Source organism: Heterodontus francisci, chromosome 29, assembly GCF_036365525.1.
Source record: "Heterodontus francisci isolate sHetFra1 chromosome 29, sHetFra1.hap1, whole genome shotgun sequence".
Lineage (NCBI taxonomy): Eukaryota > Metazoa > Chordata > Chondrichthyes > Heterodontiformes > Heterodontidae > Heterodontus > Heterodontus francisci.
The window spans coordinates 3,462,908-3,481,956 of record NC_090399.1 but is presented as its reverse complement, the minus strand read 5'-3'; the positions used below and the strand labels follow the sequence as shown (position 1 = coordinate 3,481,956).

Below are 19,049 nucleotides of genomic sequence, written 5' to 3'. Positions count from 1 at the left end.
TGGTCTACTGCAAACCTACCTTCATTGGTCAATACACCCATTGGGATTCTTACAGTCCCACACGTTATAAGATTGACCTTATCAACAGCCTCGTAAATAGGGCCTGAGCCATTTGCTCACCATGCAAGCTTGATGCTGAAATAGGGCGAATTAAAGACATCCTGTGTGACAATGGCTACTCTGATCAGATCATTTCTCACTGTATTTCACTCAAACTTATGAACGGGCCTAAGACTGTCATTTTCGGCCCTGAAAAGCCCCCTGTCTACCTCAGGTTACCCTGGAAGGGTAATGTATCCCAAAAATTTGAGCAACAGGTGAAGCTAACTGTTTCACGCTGCTACTATGCAGTAGCAACACGTGTGGTGTTCACCACTAACAGGATGCTGCCGTCAAACCAAAACGATATCCTGCCTATCACACAAATGAGTAATGTGATATATGAATTTCAATGCCAGCGTGATGCTAGGTATATAGGCCGTACGTGCCAAAGACTGGCCGGATTGTATCAAACACTATGTCCCTTCCACTGTTCGCAATGGGCAAGGTACCCGCCGTACCCAACCAGCCCGTGCTTGCAAAACTCAAAACACAGTGTCCAACATGTGATTCCATGATTGGACAACAGTTGCTAAATAATCCTCAGAATTACGCTGACAAACCAATTTAAGATTGTCAGTAGGGCTCACGGTGTGGCTCATTTGCAGGTACTGGAAGCTACATATATTTATACACAGGGCCAAGTTCTTTGCAGACAGAAAGAACATGTACACACATTATGCCTGTTTCAGCTGAACAAAATAAGTGACAGCTATTCTCTGGTTCATTCCTCAGAGCAATGTCTTGACCAATCAAAGTCAAGCTGCCTGGATAAATTTCAAACAAAGCTTGGCAGTTAACTGACAGTCACCGTAAACTGGTGCATTCTCCATGGTAATGCCTCGACCAATCAGAGTCCACTTGCCGACCATTCAGCACTCTCTTCTCATGCAGTATAAGTTGTTGTTTTCCCTTACATTGGTTATTCTTGCGGATTGTCCTGATGAGTGCAAGACGAAAAGCTTCGACAACACGTCTCTATTTTCAGCAATTCTCTCCGTTGTCTGTCACTCAGCCAGTTCCATATCCATGTTGCAATTTCTACCAAATTCTATGTAATTAAATGAAGGAACAGTTTGACTCAAGGTGAGGGGGTTTGGTATTTCTAAGTTTGTAGTTAATTCAAATTTACAATGTCTTTGCACAGAATTTGAACTCGATGTTGGCAGGTTGTGTAGCATAAAATCAAAGAACAATTGACAAGGATTAAAGAAACTATTATCCTGTCTATTTTAAAGCAAACTTTGATTTTTATTAAACACAGGTCAGATCATTTCACAGTTACACAATCACTTTTGTATTACAACAAAGCAAAGGTTCTGATTTGGGCAAAGGAATCATGGAAAGGAAAGTCTGGAGTCAGTCCCCAATCTGTGTACGTAGCGGAACATTGCCATATTCTCTTGGGAAAAGTGATTTACATGTGCTACACAATTAGTTAATTGGAGCTGTATCACATGACAATACATCTCATCACAGAAAGACAGAGAGTTAACAAACAGGTATGGCAAGCTCAGAGGGTTGTGAATCTTTGGCATTTACTACCCCAGAGGGTTGTGGATGCTCAGTCATTGAATATGTTGAAGGCTGAGATCGAGAGATTTTCGGACATTGAGGGAATCAAGAGATGTGGAGATTGGGTGGGAAAGTGAAGATGAGGTAGAAGACCAGGAATGATCGTAATGAATGGCGGAGTAGAATCGGGGGGTGGGGTGGGGGAGTGCCATATGAAGGAGGGGCAGGAGTGGAATTGGCTTTACAATTGGAGAGTTTTGACATAAAAGAGCATGGTGAGAATCTAGAGGTAGAACCTTATCATCACTTATGTAATGTCTGATAAAAAGCAAAACTGACAACAAAACTCCAGTGGTAAAGTTGCGATCAGTTCTAATGAAGCATTCATTGCAATAGTGCCTCAGGGACTCGAACTTATACCAATCATATCACGCAAAATCCAAGCGTGTGAGATGCGGCACAGCGCGGCACAGTGGCGCAGTGGTTAGCACCGCAGCCTCACAGCTCCAGGGACCCGGGTTCGATTCTGGGTACTGCCTGTGTGGAGTTTGCAAGTTCTCCCTGTGTCTGCGTGGGTTTTCTCCGGGTGCTCCGGTTTCCTCCCACAAGCCAAAAGACTTGCAGGTTGGTAGGTAAATTGGCCATTATAAATTGTCACTAGAATAGGTAGGTGGTAGGGAAATACAGGGGCAGGTGGGGATGTTTGGTAGGAATATGGGATTAGTGTAGGATTAGCATAAAATGGGTGGTTGATGGTCGGCACAGACTCGGTGGGCCGAAGGGCCTGTTTCAGTGCTGTATCTCTAATCTAATCTAATCTAATCTAATCTAATCTAATCTAATCTAATCTAATCTAAATTAGCTTTAAAAAATGCAGGAAGGGGTCCTTCCTACACTTAGGCCATGGCTTAGAGGTTTTAAAAGTTATTTGAGGCAAATGGTCCCAATCGTGTTATCACAGCAGCTGTCTGTAGCTGTCAGTCTGAGAATGGTCGATAACACCCTAGAACTTCCCAACTGAGGTGGAGAAAAGGAAAACCACAAACAAACAGACTTGCCTCTATTTCTCTTTCCTTCAATCAATCGTGCCTTTCAAAAGGGATAATGATCTGAAGAGAAAGCATTTGCAGGGCTATGGGGAGTGGGACTAGTCGGGTTGCTCCTGCAGAGAGACAGCACAGACATGATGGGCCGATTGGCCTCCTTCTGTGCTGTAGCTATTTCCCGATTCTACAATTCAACGGAGCAGATTTTCAGTTCGGCGGAGTTACTGCCTCCTTCAGCCAAACAGGGACTGAGATTGGGGTAGAGTGTCTCAGTGAAGGTGTGTGTGTAAGTGTGGAGATGGGACATGTTGTCCGCATTGTAAAATGACACCTGTCCACCCTCATAGTCCAGGTAAACCCCGATCTTCCGGGGTTTCACACTCGGGGTGAGGGGGGTAGGGGGTGAAGTGCAGGCCTCGTACTGGCTGCCATTCCTCAGGCCTACAAGCCAGTAGCCGGTCGCAGGTGCTGCACAGATGGTCCCTTTCCTGTTGATAGACTCTCTCACTACACCCACATCCCACTTGATCTTATCTCCCACTTTCACCTCCCAGTAATGCCTCCCTGATCGGAATCCCTGAGCTCCGAGGACACTGACACATTCATCAAACCTCTTCGGAGAGTCAGCCAGTTCCTGCCACTGTTCACCGTGTCTGACGCTGGTCAGGTCCTCAGACAGGATGAGTTCAGGGTGCGCTGTGTTTGGATCTAACGTCAGGAAGGCTGGAGCTTTAGGGCAAACGAGAAGGAGAAGACAAATAAATCAGCGGATATATTTCTTTACATTAGGAAAAACATTACGAAGGCATTATAAAATATTGATTATGAATTTTAAAAACCCAAGATGATTAACTGATAATTATAATAATAAGTATTCTGCTTTTCTGCATAGAGTCAGAACAGTATAGAAGGAGGCCATTCAGCCATCAAGTCCATGCTGGCTCTCTGCAGGCCAATCCAGTCAGTCCTACTTCCCTGCTCGATCCCCGTAGCTCTGCAAATTTATTTCCTTCAAGTGCCCATCCAATTTCCTTTTGAAATCATTGATCATCTCCACTTCCACCACCCTCGTGGACAGTGAGTCCCAGGTCATCATCACCCACTGTGTAAAAAACATTCTTCCTCTTATTCCCCCTGTATCTCTTGTCCAAAACCTTCAATCTGTGTCCCCTAGTCCTTGTACCATTAGTTAATGGGAACAGTTTTTCCTGTTTAACTTATTTAAGCCTGTCATAATCTTGTACATTTCTATGAAATCTCCCCTCAATCTCCTGTGTTCCAAGGAGAACAAGGGAATACACAATAAACTGGAGGATACTGAGAGGGGTAGAAGAAGTGAGAGACCTTGGAGTGCATGTCCACAGGTCCCTGAAGGTGGCAGGACAGGTAGATGAAGTGGTGAAGAAGGCATATGAAATGCTTTCTTAATTGGCCGAGGTATAGAATACAAAAGCAGGGATGTAATTCTGGAACTGTATAAAACACAGGTTCAGCCACAGCTGGAGTATTGCGTACATTTCTGGTCACCACATTACAAGAAGGCCATAGTTGCTCTGGAAAGAGTGCAGAGGAGATTTACAAGAATGTTGCCAGGGCTTGGAAGTTGCAGCTATGAGGAGTGATTGGATCGCCCAGGGTTGTTTTCCCTAGAACAGAGGAAGCTGAGGGGTGACTTAGTAGAGGTGTACAAAATAATGAGGGGCCTAGATAGACAGGAAGGACCTGTTTCCCTTAGCGGAGAGGTCAATTACCAGGAGGCACAGATTTAAGGTGATTGGTAGAAGGATTAGAGAGGACATGAGGAAAAACCTTGGCACCCAGAGGGTGGTGGGTGTCTGGAATTCACTGCCAGGAACGGTGGTGGAGGTAGAAACCATCAATTCTTTTAAAAGGTACCTGGACATGCACCTGAAGTGTTGTCACCGGCAAGGCTATGGATCAGGTGCTGGAAGGTGGGATTAGATTGGGAGGCTAGTTTTTTCAGCCAGCGCAGGAACAATGGGCTGAATGGCCTCCTTCTGTGTCGTAACTTGTCTTTGGTTCCAAGGTTCTAACAACCCCAGCTTTTCCAACTTAACCTTGTATCTAAAACTCCTCATCCCTGGAACCACTCTGGTAAATCTCCTCTGCACCCTCTCAAGGACCCTCACATCCTTCCTGAAATGTGTTGACCAGAACTGGACTCAATACTCCAGTTGGGGCCGAACCAGAGCTTTATAAAGTTTCAGCATAACTTCCCTGCTTTTGTACTCAATGCCTCTGTTTATGAAACCCAAGTTCCCATCTGTTTTTCAAACCCACTCTCTCAATATGTCCTGCCACCTTCAAAGATCGGTACACATACAACCCCCAGGTCCCTCTGTTCCTGCACACTCTTTACAACTGTGCCATTAAGTCTATATTGCCTCTCCCTATTCCTTCTGCCAAAATGCATCACCTCACACTGGTCAGTATTAAATCCCATTGGCCACAGTGAGAAATAGGCCCAATTCTGTTGCATTTCTCCTTCCTTTCGATTCAGTGTCTCTAATTTTCGGCGAATTTAAACCAGGTTAATAAAGGAATACTTTCCAATTACACGCGGCACTACACCGTGCCAGCACTCGACACCCATCGGTAAGATTTGGCACAGCCTAGCGTGTAACTGAGCCGACATCCCTCAAGCTCATTGTTACTTTCCCCAGCAATGAGAGGGGGCAGCATTTATCCCGACAGTCCCACCTGGATTTGGAATTGTGTCCAGAAATGAAAGGAGAAAGTGCAAATCCAACCAGTTCGACAACTTCACATAATCACCAGTGCTGAACTCAGTGCAACCCGCAGTGTAAATGTATCTCGCAGGATAACTCTGGTCTGGTGACTGCACAGAGCACTATATAGACATCGATCTTTATTCCAGGAAGTGGGGGCGGGGAGGTGGGGGGGGGGGGGGGGTCGGGGGTCGGGGGGGTCGGGGGTCGGGTGGGGGTTGGTATCCCACAACCTCTGGCTTCAGTTAGATTGTTCTCCTGACTCCTGCAGCAGACTGCGGCATTTACTTCCTGACATAGCTAAAACCACATTGTATTGGCATGAAATGAAGTGCACAATGGCTTGGCAACAAGAACAGAAACAAAAAGAAACCACCTCCCAAATCCCCTTTAGGCATTTGAGAATGGAAATCTGTTTTTAATAAGTGTCCAAAGCAGATGAAAGGGATGATTCAGGAGTCCTTTCCAAACAATTAAGTAGCAGCCACTCATTGGGTGCAACGAGATGTTGTGCAAGACTTGTCTTACTTTGCTCTTAAAACTGTAATAGTTTGAACTTGGCGAAGCTTTACAATTCCGAATTAAAGTTTTTGACTCTAATACATTGAGTTCTTGAACAGAAGTGAAGATTTTCAGAGCTAAAGAGAAAATAGCAACAGGCAATTGAGTACAAACTCAGCTCTATCCTGATGGGTTGTGTTCTTTAACACAAAACTACCGCATAACCGGCAATAGATTATAGCTTCACATCAGCCTGTGCTTACATTAAACTCTGACAGTTTCGGGGGATGACAAGTACAGATGGCTCTGCCACTGGCAAGATGGGGTAACTACAGCGTGACAAGTTTACATACAAAACATCCTGCCTTTATATAGTGTCTTCAATGAAACGGGTAGGCGGTGGCGTAGTGGTATTGTCACTGGACTAGTAACCCAGAGACCCAGGGTATTATTCTGGGGACATGGGTTCGAATCCCACCACAGCAGAAGGTGGAATTTGAATTTAATTAATAAATCTGGAATTAAAGCTAGTCTAATTATGGCCATGAAACCGTTGTCGATTGTTGTAAAAACCCATCTGGTTCACTAATGTCCTTTAGGGAAGGAAATCTGCTGTCCTTACCTGGTCTGGCCTACATGTGACTCCAGACCCACAGCAATGTGGTTAACTCTTACATGCCCTCTGAAATGGCCTAGCAAGCCATTCAGTTGTACCTAACTGCTACAAAGTCTATAAAAAGGAATGAAACCGGACGGACCACCCGGCATCGACCGAGGCACCGGAAACAACAACAGCAAACCCAGCCCTGTCGACCCTGCAAAATACTCCTTCCTAACATCTGGGGGCTTGTGTCAAAGTTGGGAGAGCTGTCCCACAGACTAGTCAAGCAACAGCCTGACATAGTCATACTCACAGAATCATACCTTACAAACAATGTCCCAGACAAGATGATCACCATCCCCGGGTACGTCCTGTCCCACCGGCAGGACAGACCCAGCAGAGGTGGGGGCACAGTGGTATACAGTAGGGAGGGAGTTGCCCTGGGAGTCCTCAACATCGACTCTGGACCCCATGAAGTCTCATGGCATCAGGTCAAACATGGACAAGGTAACCTCCTGCTGATTACCACCTACCGCCCTCCTTCAGCTGATGACTCAGTACTCCTCCATGTTGAACACCACTTGGAGGAAACACTGAGGGTGGCAAGGGCACAGAATGTACTCTGGGTGGGGGACTTCAATGTCCATCACCATGAGTGGCTCGGTAGCACCACGACTGACCGAGCTGGCCGAGTACTAAAGGACATAACTGCTAGACTGGGTCTGCGGCAGGTGGTGGGGGAACCAACACAAGGGAAAAACATACTTGACCTCGTCCTCACCAATCTGCCTGCTGCAGATGCTTCTGTCCATGACTGTACTGGTAGGAGTGACCACCACACAGTACTTGTGCAGACGAAGTCCCGCCTTCACATTGAGGATACCATCCATCGTGTTGTGTGGCACTAACACCGTGCTAAATGGGATAGATTTCGAACAGATCTAGCAATGCAAAACTGGGCATCCACAATCTGTAACCTCATGGCCCGGCATATCCCCCACTCTACCATTACTATCAAGCCAGGAGACCAACCCTGGTTCAATGAAGAGTGCAGGAGGACATGCCAGGAGCAGCACCAGGCATACCTCAAAATGAGGTGTCAACCTGGTGAAGCTACAACCCAGGACTACTTGCATGCCAAACTGTGTAAGAAGCATGGGATAGACAGAGCTAAGCGATCCCATAACCAACGGATCAGATCTAAACTCTGCAGTTCTGCCACATCCAGCCGTGAATGGTGGTGGACAATTAAACAACTAACTGGAGGAGGTGGCTCCACAAATATCCCCATCCTCAATGATGGGGGAGCCCAGCACATCAGTGTGAAAGATAAGGCTGAAGCATTTGCAACAATCTTCAGCCAGAAGTGCCGAGTTGATGATCCATCTCGGCCCCCTCCTGAAGTCCCCAGCATCATAGATGCCAGACTTCAGCCAATTCGATTCACTCTGCGTGATATCAAGAAACGACTGAAGGCACTGGATACTGCTAAAGCTATGGGCCCTGACAATATTCCGGCAATAGTACGGACGACCTGTGCTCCTGAACTTGCCGCACCCCTAGCCAAGCTGTTCCAGTACAGCTACAACACTGGCATCTACCCTGCAATGTGGAAAATTGCCCAAGTATGTCCTGTACACAAAAAGCAGGACAAGTCCAACCCGGCCAATTACCGCCCCATCAGGCTACTCTCGATCATCAATAAAGTGATGGAAGGTGTTGTTGACAGTGCCATCAAGCGGCACTTGCTTAGCAACAACCTGCTCAGTGACGCTCAGTTTGGGTTCCGCCAGGGCCACTCAGCTCCTGACCTCATTATAGCCTTGGTTCAAACATGGACAAAAGAGCTGAACTCAAGAGGTGAGGTGAGAGTGACTGCCCTTGACATCAAGGCAGCATTTGACCGAGTATGGCATCAAGGAGCCCCAGCAAAACTGAGGTCAATGGGAATCAGGGGGAGAACCCTCTGCTGGCTGGAGTCATACCTAGTGCAAAGGAAGATGGTTGTGGTTGTTGGAGGTCAATCATCTGAGCTCCAGGACATCACTACAGGAGTTCCTCAGGGTAGTGTCCTAGGCCCAACCATCTTCAGCTGCTTCATCAATGACCTCCCTTCAATCATCAGGTCAGAAGTGGGGATGTTCGCTGATGATTGCACAATGTTCAGCACCATTCGTGACTCCTCAGATACTGAAGCAGTCCGTGTAGAAATGCAGCAAGTCCTGGACAATATCCAGGCTTGGGCTGATAAGTGGCAAGTAACATTCGCGCCACACAAGTGCCAGGCAATGACCATCTCCAACAAGAGAGAATCTAATCATCTCCCCTTGACATTCAACGGCATTACCATCGCTGAATCCCCCACTATCAAGATCCTAGGGGTTACCATTGACCAGAAACTGAACTGGAGTAGCCATATAAATACTGTGGCTACAAAAGCAGGTCAGAGGCTAGGAATCCTGAGGCGAGTAACTCACCTCCTGACTCCCCAAAGCCTGTCCACCATCTACAAGATACAAGTCAGGAGTGTGATGGAATACTCTCCGCTTGCCTGGATGGGTGCAACTCCAACAACACTCGAGAAGCTCGGCACCATCCAGGACAAAGCAGCCCGCTTGATTGGCACCCCATCTACAAACATTCACTCCCCCACCACCGACGCACAGTGGCAGCAGTGTGTACCCTCTACAAGCTGCACTGCAGCAATGCACCAAGGCTCCTTAGACAGCACCTTCCAAACCCGCGACCTCTACCAACTAGAAGGACAAGGGCAGCAAATACATGGGAACACCAGCACCTGCAAGTTCCCCTCCAAGTCACACACCATCCTGACTTGGAACTATTTCACTGTTCCTTCACTGTCGCTGGGTCAAAATCCTGGAACTCCCTTCCTAACAGCACTGTGGGTGTACCTACCCCACATGGACTGCAGCGGTTCAAGAAGGCAGCTCACCACCACCTTCTCAAGGGCTATTAGGGATGGGCAATAAATGCTGGCCTGGCCAGTGACGCCTACATCCCATGAATGAATTTTTAAAAAAGCAGCCCACAGCATTTCACAGGAACATTATCAAACAAAATTTGACACCCAACCAAAGGAGCCATTCAGACAGCTGACCCAATGCTTGCTCAAAGAGTCTTAAAGGTAAAACAGCGATGTGCAGAGATGAAGATGTTTAAGGAGGAAATTCCAGGCCATCGGGCCTGGATGGCGGAGATCGTGGCCTCTGATGGTGAGGTGAAGACAGTGGTGGATGCGGAAGAGACCGGAATTGGAGTAAAATCACAGGGCAGAGATCACACAGGTTTGTTGGGCTGGAACAGGTTACAGTGATAGGGAGAGCTCAGGCCACGAAGGGATTTGAACAGAAGGATCATAAGTTTAAAATGGAGGTGGAAGGTGTCATCGACAGTGCTACCAATAGACACATACTCAGCAATAACCTGCTCAGTGATGCTCAGTTTGGGTTCCACCAGGGCCACTCAGCTCCTGACCTCATTACAGCCTTGGTTCAAACATGGACAAAAGAGCTGAACTCAAGAGGTGAGGTGAGAGTGACTGCACTTGACATCAAGGCAGCATTTCACCGAGTATGGCATCAAGGAGCCCTAGCAAAACTGTAGTCAATGGGAATCAGGGGGAAAACTCTCCGCTGGTTGGAGTCATACCTAGCGCAAAGGAAGATGGTTGTGGTTGTTGGAGGTCAATCATCTGAGCTCCAGGACATCACTGCAGGAGTACCTCAGGGTAGTGTCTTAGGCCCAACCATCTTCAGCTGCTTCATCAATGACCTTCCTTCAATCATAAGGTCAGAAGTGGAGAAGTTCACTGATGATTGCACAATGTTCAGCACCATTCGTGACTCCTCAGATACTGAAGCAGCCCATGTCCATATGCAGCAAGACCTGGACAATATCCAGGCTTGGGCTGATAAGCAACAAGTAACATTAATGCCACACAAGTGCCAGGCAATTACCAACAAGAGAAAATCTAACCATCTCCCCTTGACATTCAATGCCATTACAATTGCTGAATCCCCCACTATCAACATCCTAGGGGTTACCATTGACCAGAAACTGAACTGGAGTAGCCATACAAATACTGTTGCTACAAGAGCAGGACAGAGGCTGGGAATCCTGAGGTGAGTAACTCACCTCCTGACTCCCCAAAGCCTGTCCACAAAGTCAGGAGTGTGATGGAATACTCTGCACTTGCCTGGATGGGTGCAGCTCCAACAACACTCAAGAAGCTCAGCGAAGCAGCCCACATGATTAGTGGCCCATCCAACACCTTAATCACTCACTTCCAGGGAGATTTGGGTGGCACAGTGGTTAGCACCGCAGCCTCACAGCTCCAGCGACCCGGGTTCAATTCTGGGTACTGCCTGTGTGGAGTTTGCAAGTTCTCCCTGTGTCTGCGTGGGTTTCCTCCGGGTGCTCCAGTTTCCTCCCACATGCCAAAGACTTGCTGGTTGGTAGGTAAATTGGCCATTATAAATTGCCCCTAGTATAGGTAGGTGGTCGGGAAATATAGGGACAGGTGGGGATGTGGTAGGAATATGGGATTAGTGTAGCATTAGTATAAATGGGTGGTTGATGGGCGGCACAGACTCGGTGGGCCGAAGGGCCTGTTTCAGTGCTGTGTCTCTAAACTAAACTAAACTAAATGAAACTAAATGCTGGCCTATCCAGCACCGCCCACCTCCCATGAACAAATATAAAACAGTATTAGGGGACAAGGAATTACCGTAGGTCAGTGAGCTCGGGATGTGATGGGTGAACAGGATTTGATGTGAATTAGGATACAAGCAGCAGATGGGTAAATAGAAAGACCGTTTGCATTATCAGGGTGAAGAAGAGTTACAATGGAATCTGTTGATAATGGGACAAGTAGGATTTTTAGACAGGATGTGTATACAGACATAATCATTTCATTCTGCATAACACTGCTTACCTGGACTAATATTTTGTATCATCTCTTTCCACACTTTATACTGTAAAGGTCCTTTGAAATCTCCCAGAGGGAGATGTCCACGTACCAACACCAGTGATCTATAATCCTGTGTCTTTCTGTAATGCCAAACAATTTAGGTTTACAAAGATGGAAAACTTTGCCAGTTCATTTCAATAATACCAGACCAACTTGTTGTAAAGAGGAAACCATACCTGCTCACCTGACAGCTTTCTTCCTAGAAAAATAAACACATTCAGGATGAGTGCGGAAATGATAGCTAGAATCACAATGACATGAACAGAGGGAGGGGGCGTTCGCAGAATGAAACTATCCTGGTCTAGGTTAATGCAGATGTACTGAAATCAAGTTTCATCATGGTGTTACCTTCAGGAAAGTGAGCTGGTCCTTTTCGTCTAGTCTTCTTTGCAATTGCGATAATTCTTGCTGGATCGAGCCTAGATCACATTGAATCTGCTGAAGGTTTCCATTTATTGTTTGTAAAATGTTTTCTTCCCTCTCTTTCAGCTCCTGGATTAAATCATTCTCTTTGTCATTGAGAATCATCCTGATTTGGGTAAACTCTGACATAATGTGGCTCAGCAGATTACTTGCCTGTTCCTGTAAATATCAGTTTTATACAGGTTAAAATACTGGTAACACACAGTCGGTAAGGGCAGCGTCCGAAAGCAGTGATGGGTTGAGGGCTCTGGGAATCCTACACTGGGTCAGAGACAAGCAGTAGGGAGAAAGGACTTACCTTCCAAACTTGCAACCTCTACCACCTTGAAGGACAAGAGCAGCAAATACATAGGAACACCACCACCTACAAGTTCCCCTCCAAGTCACACACCATCCTGACTTGGAACTATATCGCCGTTCCTTCACTGTCACTGGGTCAAAATCCTGGAACTCCCTTCCTAACAGCACTGTGGGTGTACCTACCCCACATGGACTGCAGCGGTTCAAGAAGGCAGCTCACCACCACCTTCTCAAGGTCAATGAGGGATGGGCAATAAATGCTGGCCCGGCCAGCGACACCCACATCCCATGAATGAATAAAGAAATTAAGAAGCAGAGTGATAATAACGGACATGAGCCACAATATGATATATTCAGAGAGAGGGATGTAGTGGGTGTAACCCAGCATTTGTAAAACCAGAAAATGGTTTTCCCTGTACATAGTCTATCTCAGTCAGGCTTGAGAAAAACACAATTGGGGATTAAAACTCCGGCTGTCTCTGTGATACAGTTTTGTGTCAATGCTTTGACTTTGGCCAATCCGTGATAAATACCGCTGAGCAATGCCATTCAGCCCATCTTAGTTCTTTCACTTGGTAAAAGCCAACAGCTGCCCCATTAAAGTAATCCCAAAACCATTCCACAATTTTGGATAGGGACAACAGAGTCTCGGAATGAGCTGAAGTTTATGAGGGGGGAGGGGAGGGGGCTGGGAGTTGGGAGGACAGCTAGGAGGTAAACAAATGGAAAATACTCGACATCTGTGGAGAGAGAAACAAAGGTAACGCTGCAGCTCGATGACGTTTCATCAGAACATTGCAATAGGCGTGCCTAGTGGGAACAAAAGCACGGATAAAGATTCCAGCAGCAGATCGGCTGAGGCCAGAGATGGGAGGGAATATGGGGGTGAAAGTAGACGGGCTTTGTGACGGAGAGGGTTCGGGGTCAGAGGGTCAGCCGGGGGTCACAGAGGTGGCGAGCAGTCTGGTTCAGCCTACGGTGGCCTGTGAGTAGGAAGTCGCCAATAGATTTCAGAGTCCAGCAGATTCACGCGACCAGGGCGTTTGCTTGCAGATTTTGAACGGGTAAGCAGAGAGTGCAGTCGCATCCAGGGTTAAACGTGGGGCCGGAGGAAAGAGAGACAGCACTCGGTGAAAACAAAATGAACTCAAGCATGACCTTAACTCACCTTCACGACCATAATATCCTGCTTGTGCTGACGTTCAACTTCCAAAATGGCAGCCTTTTTCTCTGTGAGGAACTCCAGGGATGATTTGAGTTTATCCTAGAAGGGTAGATTTTCCAGTTAGGGACATGTTACACACACTTCCACTGCCTGTCGTACCATTTTGTACATGTGCACCAACTAAAATGTCACGCCCGGTTTACATGTACGTGGACTGGCTGTTACCCCTCCGCCCAACCCCCATCAAACAGCATCGCCAGAAGCAACATGGATGTTCAAAGCAGCCTTCTTCCCCTGCCTGGAATCATGGAATAATTATAGAACACAAGGAGGCCATTCAGCCCATCATGTCCGTGTTGACTCTCTGCAAGATCAGCTTACCTACTCCCACCCGCCCTTTCCCATAGCCAAGCAATTTTATTTACTCTTCAGATAGTTAGCCAACTCCCTTTTGAAAGCCTCATTCGAGCCTGCCTCCACCACACTCTCGGGCAGTGCATTCCAGATCCTAACCACTCGCTGCACAAAAAAGATTGTCCTCATCTCGCCTCTGGTTCTTTTACCAATCACCGTAAATCAGTGTGCCCTGGTTCTAAATCCTCCCGCCAATGGGCTCAGTTTCTCCCTTTCCACTCTGTCCAGACCCCCCATGATTTTGAACACCTCGATCAAATCTCCTCTTAATCCTCTCTCCTCCAAGGAAAACAGCCCCAGCTTCTCCAACCTATCCACGTAACTGAAGTTCCTCATCCCTGGAACCACTCTTGTGAACCTTTTCTGCCCCCTCTCTCAGGCCTTAACATCCTTCCTAAATTGTGGTTTCAAGAACTGCACACATTACTCCAGTTGAGGTTTAACATAACTTCCTGGCTCTTGTACTCTATGCCCCTGTTTATAAAGCCCAGGGTCCCATAGACCTTATTAACTTTCTCAACCTGCCCTGCAATCTTCAATGATTCGTGCACATATACCCCCAGCTCCCTCTGCCCCTGCACCTCCTTTAGAATTGTACCTGTTATTTTATATTGTCTCTCCATGTTCTTCCGACCAAAATGAATCTCTTCACACTGCTCTGCATTAAATTCTATCTGTCAAGTGTCTGCCTATTCCACCAGCCTGTCTATGTCCTCTTAAAGTTGATCACTATCTCCCTCACAGTTCACAAAACTTCCACGTTTTGTGTCATATGCAGACTTTGAAATTGAGCCCTGTATCCCCAAGACTAGGTCATTGATGTATATCAGGAAAAGCTGGGGGTGGTGCTAGTACTGAACCCTGGGTGACCTCACTGTAATCAACCTTGTAATATAAAACTTTGCAGAAAATACATTGTTTATCCTGGGTGTGAAATTAAACTAGCTGCATGAATTATATACTTTTTTAAAAACGTAACCTTATGAATCTCGACCGCCTCCTTTATCGGCCGGCATTTGTGCTCAAAGTGAGCCCTCCCCTCTCTGCAAACCACACAGATCAGCTCAATGTCAGTTTCACAAAACAGTTTCAGCTCTTCCTGGTGTTCCTGGCAGTACAAAGCTGCCCCATTCGTCTCTGCATTCAGGCTGAGTGAGCGAGCAGTGTCAGCCAGGCTGGACAGGACCTGATTCACCCTCAGGCCCCTGTGAGGTGACACCTCCTGACATTCAGGGCATGCCTGCTTCTCCCTCTCTTCCCATTCCCGTGTGATACAAAGGGTGCAAAAGTTGTGGCCGCACTCCAGGGTCACCGGCTCACGGAACAGTCCTTGGCAAATGGAACACAGCAGCTCTTTTCCGAGACACTGCCCCTGCTTTCGTGCAGCCATACAGGAAGACTGAATGTTACCACTCCTCTCTCTCTCTCTCTCTCACAGACGCCTGCGTTTTCAAGACTGACCCTTGAACCCGTTCAAACAGGTTTCACTTTCATATGCTGATTAGCAAATCAATCCAGTCTTTGTTTCAAACTCAGTCTCAGCCTCTTTAGCCACTGGGTGTTGCTAGCAAGTCTGACACACATTTCCCAATTCCTAGAGGTGAGCTAACTTACACCCACATCCCATCATTGTGGGACAAAAGCCAAATATAGGCCAGACCCTGTCACGAGGGCAGGAATCCGTCCCTGAAGGACTTTGGATGGACGATAACCTTTCAACCCCTTGTTTATCGAGAATTTATCTACCTCTGCCTTAAAAATATTCAAAGACTCTGCTTCCACCACTTTTTGAGGAAGAGAATTCCAAAGAGTCACGACCCTCTGAGAGAAAATAATTTCTCCTCATCTTTGTCTGGTAAGATGGGCGGAGCTGTGGCAAATGGAATTTAAACCTGAACAGTGTGAGGTGATGCATTTTGGGAGGACTAACAAGACAAGGGAATATACAATGGATGGTAGGACCCTAGGAAGTACAGAGGGTCAGAGGGACCTTGGTGTACTTGTCCATAGATCACTGAAGGCAGCAGCACAGGTAGATAAGGTGGTTAGGAAGGCATATGGGATAATTGCCTTTATTAGCCGAGGTATAGAATATAAGAGCAGGGAGGTTATGATGGAGCTGTATAAAATGTTAGTTAGGCCACAGCTGGAGTACTGTGTACAGTTTTGGTCACCACACTATAGGAAGGATGTGATTGCACTGGAGAGGGTGCAGAGGAGATTCACCAGGATGTTGCCTGGGCTGGAACATTTCAGCTATGAAGAGAGACTGAAAAGGCTCGGGTGTTTTCCTTAGATTAGAGAAGGCTGAGGGGGAACATGATTGAGGTTTACAAAATTATGAAGGGCATTGATAGGTGAGATAGGAAGAAACTTTATCCCTTAGTGAAGGTGTCAAGAACCAGGGGGCACAGATTTAAGGTAAGGAGCAGGAGCTTTAGAGGGGATTTGAGGAAAAAAACTTTTCACCCAGAGGTTGGTTGGAATCTGGAACACACTGCCTGAAGAGGTGGTAGAGGCAGGAACCCTCACAACATTTAAGAAGTATTTAAATGAGCACTTGAAATGCCATAGCATACAGGGCGACAGGCCAAGTGCTGGATAATGGGATTAGAATAATAAGGTGCTTGATGGCCGGCACGGACACGATGGGCCGAAGGGCCTGTTTCTGTGCTGTATAACTCTATGACTCTAAAACCATGCTGACTTGCTCTAATCATACTATGTTTTTCCAAGTGCAATGTTAATACTTCTTTTATAGTTTCCAGCACCTTCCCAACGATTGATTTAGGCTAACTGGCCTGTAGTTCCCTGTTTTCTCTCTACCTCCTTTCTTGAAAAGCTGTGTAACATTTAGCAGCTTCCAATCTGACAGGGCCATTCCAGAATCTAAGGAATTCCAGAAAATCATAGCCAGTGCATCCACTATCTCTGTAGCTAGCTCTTTTAGAACCCTAGGATGTAGGCCATCTAGTCCTGGGGATTCGTCAGATTTTAGTCATAGAAACATAGAAGATAGGAGCAGGAGTAGGCCATTCGGCCCTTCGAGCTTGTTACACCATTCATTATGATCATGGCTGATCATCCAACTCAGTAACCTGTTCCTGCTTTCCCCCCATACCCTTTGATCTCTTTTGCCCCAACTGCTATATCTGACTCTTGAAAACATACAATGTTTTGGCCTTAACTGCTTTCTGTGGTAGTGAATTCCACAGGCTCACCACTCTCTGGGTGAAGAAATTTCTCCTCATCTGAGTCCTGAAAGGTTTACCCCGTATCCTTAGACTATGACCCCTGGTTCTGGACTCCCCCAACATCGGGAACATCCTTCCTGCATCTACCCTGTCAAGTCCTGTTAAAATTTCTAGGTTTCTATGAGATTCCCCCCTCACTCTTCTGAACTCCAGCGAATATAATCCTAACTGACTTAATCTCTCCTCATACGTCAGTCCCGCCATCCCAGGAATCAGTTTGGTAAACCTTCACTGCACTCCCTCTATAGCAAGAACATCCTTCCTCAGATAAGGAGGCCAAAACTGCACACAATATTCCAGGTGTGGCCTCACCAAGGCCCTGTATAATTGCAGCAAGACATCCCTGCTCCTGTACTCGAATCCTCTCGCTATGAAGGCCAACATACCATTTGCCCTTTTTTACCGCCCGTTGGACCAGCATGCTTACCTTCAGCAACTGGTGTACGAGAACACCCAGGTCTCGTTGCATATTTCCCTCTCTCAATTTATAGCCATTCAGATAATAATCTACCTTCCGGTTTTTACTACCAAAGTGGATAACCTCACATTTATCCACATTATACTGCATCTGCCATGCATTAGCCCACTCACTCAACTTGTCCAAATCACCCTGAAGCCTCTCTGCATCCTCCTCACAACTCACCCTCCCGCCCAGTTTTGTGTCATCTGCAAATTTGCAGATATTACATTTATTTCCCTCATCTAAATCATTAATATATATTGTGAATAGCTGCAGTCCCAGCACCAAACCCTGCAGTACCCCACAAGTCACTGCCTGCCATTCGGAAAAAGACCCATTTATTCCTACTCTTTGTTTCCTGTCTGCCAACCAATTTTCTATCCATCGCAATCCACTACCCCCAATCCCATGCGTTTTAATTTTACATGCTAATCTCTTAAGTGGGACTTTGTCGAAAGCCTTCTGAAAATCCAAATAAACCACATCCACTGGCTCCCCCTCATCAACTCTACTAGTTACATCCTCGAAGAATTCTAGCAGATTTGTCAAGCATGATTTCCCTTTCATAAATCCATGCTGACTCTGTCCGATTCTACCACTGTTCTCTAAGTGCTCTGCGATAAAATCTTTGATAATGGATTCTACAATTTTCCCCACTACCGATGTCAGGCTGACTGGTCTATAATTCCCTGCTTTCTCTCCACCTCCCTTTTTAAATAGTGGGGTTACATTAGCTACTCTCCAATCTGTAGGAACTGTTCCAGAGTCCATAGAATCTTGGAAGATGACCACCAATGCATCCATTATTTCTAGGGCCACTTCCTTAAGTACTCTGGGATGCATACCATCAGGCCCTGGGGATTTATCAGCCTTCAATCCCATCAAATTCCCCAACACCATCTTTCTGCTAGTACTGATTTCTTTCAGTTCCTCCTTCTCACTAAACCCTGTGTTCCCCAACATTTCTGGTATGATATTTTTGTCCTCCTTTGTGAAGACAGAACCAAAGTATGGATTTAGTTGGTCAGCCATTTCTTTATTCCCCAGTTTCTGACAGGCTTCCCTCAAGTTTCTCCAGTACTTTTTCTCAGCTGACAATATCCTTAGTTTCCTCACTCTTTCTAGCCCCGAGGTAACTGCCTATTTCTGATTTGGAACTTGTGTCTTCTACTGTGAAGACAGACACAAAATATTTGTTCAATGTCTCTGCCATTTCCTCATTTCCCATGATGATTTCTCCTGTCTCTGCCTCTAAGGGACCAACATTTACTTTAGCTACTATCTTCCTTTCTAATGTACTTATAAAAGCTCTTACAATCTGCTTTTTTATATTGCTGGCTAGTTTACTCATTCTATTTTTTCCCTTTTTATCAGTTTTCTGGTGGCCCTTTGCTGGTTTCTAAAACACTCCCAATCCTCAGACTTGCTACTTTTTCTTTGCGACATCGTAAGCCTCTTCTTTTAGTCTAATACTCTCCTTAACTCCTTGAGTGAGCCACGGATGGGTCTTTCTGGACAAGTTTTTGTTTTT

At 46.3% G+C, this 19,049-nt stretch overlaps 1 protein-coding gene across 1 annotated transcript; it reads right to left on the bottom strand.

Moving 5' to 3' along the window:
• Positions 1-1,327: 1,327 nt before the first annotated feature.
• LOC137346068 (zinc-binding protein A33-like) lies at positions 1,328-15,409 on the bottom strand. Its single transcript, XM_068009352.1, has 6 exons — positions 14,784-15,409; positions 13,394-13,489; positions 11,851-12,084; positions 11,679-11,701; positions 11,467-11,582; positions 1,328-3,389 (listed from the first exon to the last, which is right to left on the bottom strand). The coding sequence occupies exons 1-6, from the start codon at positions 15,192-15,194 to the stop codon at positions 2,845-2,847; spliced, it is 1,425 nt and encodes a 474-aa protein (XP_067865453.1). The 5' UTR covers positions 15,195-15,409; the 3' UTR covers positions 1,328-2,844.
• Between the last annotated feature and the right edge of the window lie 3,640 nt (positions 15,410-19,049).